Consider the following 4,784-nt stretch of genomic DNA (forward strand, 5'->3'; position numbering starts at 1 on the left):
CGGCTGGTAGTTTCGAACCGCTGACCTTAAGGTTTGCAGCCCGATTCGTAACCACTACGCTACCAGAGTTATTTAGTACATTCTTATTTACTAAATAAATAAAAGAGTCCTGGTGTGGTGCCGCAGGATAATGTGCTGGACTGAAAGGTCCATTTAAACTGCCAGGTCTGCAGTTCAAACTCATCAGCCACTCCCTGGAAACCCTATACAGAGTCGCTATGAGTCGGAATGGACTCCACAGCTCTTAACCACGACAACAAATCATGTACTGCCAGGTCCTATTTCAGCCACTGTTGTAGATCCAGTGGGAACCAGGCTGATTTCCGTATATCATCAACCATGAGGGGAGAGAAAAGTCGGGTTCACAGCTGCAGTAGCTGCATGTCTGTGACCAGGACAACCCCAGGCATCAGACACAAGTTTCTCAGCTTTCTGCTAGCATTGTATAATGTATGCTTTTCTGTTCAAAGCACAACTCTTGTTTATTTTCTTTATAGGAAGTGCCATTATTTCTGTTGTTTTTCTGAAAGAAAATTTGAGAGCCTCAGACTTACTGGGTAAGTAGTTATTTAATATATATTGAATATTTGCATATTGTGGCTTACGGAATCACTTGGGGAAATTGTATGGAGTTAGGAATAAAGATGGCCCGTGTCTGACTTCTAGACACTAAAAACTGAGGCCCTGCATTATTTTTCTTTTTTTTAATCTTTTATTGTGTTTTAGATAAAAGAACATACAGCAAATTAGATTCCCATTCAGAAATTTGTACACAAATTGTTCCATGACATAGGTTGCTTATTCCCACAGTATGTCGGTGTGTCTCCCCATTTCCACCCTGCCTTCCCCATTCCCATCCGTCTGGTTTCTCTGCTCCTCCTTGCCTTCTTTCCTTTGTTGTTGGACAATGTCCATTTGTTCTTGTGCACTTGATTGTTCTAGGAAGCACATTTCTAACAGGTGTTACTGTTTACTCTATAGGCCATTCTATTATTTGGCTGAAAGATAATCTCTGAGACAATTGTTCTAAGACTCCTCTTCAGTTCCAGATTAAACGGGTGTCTTAGGATAATAGTCTCAGGGGTTCCTCCAGTCTACTAAGTCTGTTTTTTGTTGTTGTTGTTGTTTCTTTTTACGAATTTCAGTTTTGTTTTACATTTTTCTCACATTCTAAGACATTCTGTGTGTCCCTGATCAAAGTGGTAGTGGTAGTGTTCTTCTGGTCTCAGGTTGTGGTTAGTGTGGGCAGTTAGCCTCCTGTGGACTAACTGCTTCTTTTCATTTATCAAATATCCTCAAGACACTATAAGTCATTTTACTTATCTTGTCACCTCTAAAAAAATTAATCTAAAGTATTTAATGAGATAATATGGAAAAGAAGAGAGATTTGCTAATGATATTTGTTGTTGTTAGATGCCATTGAGTTGGTACCAACTCATAGTGACCTATGCACAACAGAACGAAACACTGCCTGGTCCTGAGCTACCCTCACAATTGTTGCCATACTTGAGCCCATTGGTGCTGCCACTTTGCCAATCCATCTTGCTGGGGATCTTCCTCTTTTTCTCTGACCCTCCACCTTACCAAACATAATATCCCTCTCCAGTGACTGATCCCTACTGACAATATGTCCGAAGTATGAGAGACAAAGTTTGGCCATCCTGGCCAACAAGGAGCACTCTAGCTGTACTTCTTCCAACACAGATCTGTTTGTTCTTTTGGCAGCCCATGGCACTTTCAATATTCTCCTCCAACACCATAACTCAAAAGCATCAATTCTTCTACAATCTTCCTTATTCACTGTCCAGCTTTTGCATGCATGAAAATACCATAGCTTGGGTCAGGGGCACCTTAGTCCTCAAACTGACATCTTTGCTCTTCAGCACTTCAAAAAAAGGTCTTCTACAGCAGATTTGCCTAATGCAATATGTCATTTGATTTCTTGACTGTTGCTTCCATGAGTACTGATGGTTGACCCAAGAAGAAAGAAGAATGAAGTCCTTGACAACTTTAATCCACAGGGAAAGACAAGCAGACCAGCCTGGAGCAACTAGAAAAACAGAAGATACTGCTTGAAAGAGCAGCAGGAAAAATAAAAAAAACAATAACGGCAGTCTGACTGACTACTAGAAGAACAAGCAAATTGTTCACCAGGGAGCCATCGAGGCAAGCTGTTGGGTCCCCTCAGGACAAACCCGCTTCCAAGACTGAAACTCAAAGGGAATACATGAGCAGGCATGGACTCTTGATGATGACCACGTTGGTCTACCGATAAGGGGAAAAACAGCAATACAGCAGTGAGCTAAGTCCGACCACGTTCAATAGACTCCTGTCAACCTGGATTGAGACCTGGTTGGCCAGCAGTATAGTGAGACCAGGGGACTCCTGAACTAGAGCGGAGAGTGAAGCGTCCAGCTGATATGAAGTAAGGGGAAATGCACAAGAATGCCCATAGTTGCAGATAGTACCCATTTGACCTAGCTTCAATGGCTGGATGATCAGAACTCGACTAGAGAAAGAGAGGAGAAAAATTGTAATCTGCTACAATTTTATGAACTTCACCTATGCTTATGGATATGATAGCTTAAAAGAGGGAATGAATCTTTATAACAAGGATCATTCCCACCTCCTTGGTACACAGGGTTGACAGGGATGGGCAACTTAGACATTGGCTACCCAAAGTGGGGGAACTACAAAGGCAAGAAGTGACTGGCTTACAAGTTTTCAAGAGGAATCCTAGTACCAGAGGGTGCGGGGAAAGGTAGACTCTCCACTGAGTGGCTTCTAACCTGTCTAGATGGGGCTGGTGAAAGGAGATGGGGATAAGACTCTTGTGGTTCAATAGTGAATATTGCTACCAGAACTGATCAAGAGTGTTGCAAATGTAAATGTAGACATTTTATAGCAAAAGGAGAGGAGTGATTGATTCTACCATCCAGGAGCAAAGGATCCTAGGACCATCAGAGGAGAAGAGTGGAGTGTGGGACCCTATCCACAGAAGCAGCGATGCCAGAGATGGAGGCAGACACAATGACGTGGAGTGATAGAGCAACTGGGGACTGTGGACTCAGGGAGGGAGAGGGGCTGTATGCTGGCGGCTAGGGGGCAGGCTTGCAGGGTATACCCTTTGGTTGTGTGAACAGTTATATATTCCTGAGTGCTTCAGTGTACATCCAAAAAAAAAAAACAACCAGAGGGAATGGAAGCAAATGCTGTTGAATGATGATGCGTGGAGAGGATTGTAATCATTGCAATGAAACGAGGTACAATAGGATGAGTGTATAGCTGATGTTCTCTCATGTAAACTATCACTCAATTCACAATAAAAACTTGAAAGAAAGAAAAAGATGGAGTCCTTGACCTTAAATAATTATAGCATTGCTTGGGCAGAAAATGAACAATATACTCCATAAAAAAAATAACGTGCTTTAAAAACTAGGAACAAATTACTAAAATGAGTGTAATTTCATCTAGAGGTGAATGTTATTCCATCTGAGAGCTTTTATCTGTTCTTTTACGTAAAATACTTCCATTTTCATTTTTACCACAACCTGCTATTGGGCACAGAAAATTATTATTTTACAATATTATTTTATGATTGTAATCAAATTTTTAAGAGCATAATAAAATTTAATGAAAACATCTGTGTTGGCTAATAGACCATCTCACTTAAAAGGACTTTTTGCTAGATAGTTACATGAAACTACTGCATAAAAATGAAAACCACACACACAAATTAGATGTACCAGCTAACTGCCTAATTTGTATATGACTCTTTCCAAAAGGAACAAAGGAAGGTGCTCTTAGAATCTTATCTGGAAATGTAGCTATTAGCTGAAAATAACAGTAGCTTTCCTGTCTGTAAGAATGATTCCTGTTACATAGCAGAGTCATCATTTAGTGATTGTATCTTAAAGCTCTTGTTGGAAATACCATTGGTAAGAAGAATTATTAGGGTTCATATTTTCTTCCTTGACAACATCCTATCTGAATGGCTGATGACATATGATAATGAAGACAGATATTTTAAGCACTTTAAATAAAACAATGCTTACTCTCCTCCAGGGAGATCATATTTTTTCTAAAAACTCTGAGCTCTAAATGTGACACCAGTATTGGTATGTTGAGCATTTGTTTTTCCTAATCATGTTTCCCCTGAGCCTAGTGTCTTAAAAGTGTTTTCAATTTTTCTTTTCCTCTTTGGTTTGATTTTGCTGGTAGAATTCTTAGTTAACATTGTCAAATTTTTCATGGTTAAAAGGTTTTTCCAAATACATTTGTAAGTAAATTATATCTTTTTAAATATATTCTTTTTCTTTACCCCCTTTTTAAATAAAAAAGTAAAATGAAGATATATCAGGCATAAGAATGTCCAATCCCTAGGTTTTATAAATTTAAAAATTAGTTCCTACACTGTTTTTCTCATTTATCATAAGTCTTGAGGAAACATTAGAACATTTTATTTAACATATGTCCCTTGACATATGTCATCTTTTATGAGGTATTTAATGAGCTAATACATATGGATGTAAAGTGAAATTTTACTAATTATCTTGAATACTAGTAATAAAAAAATGATTAAGACAGAGTTCCTGCCTTCAAATAAGTTATGCTGTTGTTGGTAGATGCCTTTGAGTCAGTTCCAATGACTGGATCACCCCATACACAGCAGACCCAAACACTGCTCATTCCTGCACCATCCTATACACAGCAGACCCAAACACTGCCCACTCCTGCACCATCCTATACACAGCAGACCCAAACACTGCCCACTCCTGCACCAT

At 39.4% G+C, this 4,784-nt stretch overlaps 1 protein-coding gene across 1 annotated transcript in view; it reads left to right on the top strand.

The window, feature by feature from the left end:
- The window catches only part of NIPAL2 (NIPA-like domain containing 2), a 129,806-nt gene that overhangs the window by 67,464 nt on the left and 57,558 nt on the right, over positions 1-4,784 (top strand). Inside the window, exon 4 of the mRNA XM_006859189.1 lies at positions 498-557. Within this exon, the coding sequence (XP_006859251.1) occupies positions 498-557 (60 nt within the window). The remainder of the gene's footprint in view (positions 1-497; positions 558-4,784) is intronic.

Source organism: Chrysochloris asiatica, unplaced genomic scaffold, assembly GCF_000296735.1.
Source record: "Chrysochloris asiatica unplaced genomic scaffold, ChrAsi1.0 scaffold00031, whole genome shotgun sequence".
In the NCBI taxonomy this organism is placed as follows: domain Eukaryota; kingdom Metazoa; phylum Chordata; class Mammalia; order Afrosoricida; family Chrysochloridae; genus Chrysochloris; species Chrysochloris asiatica.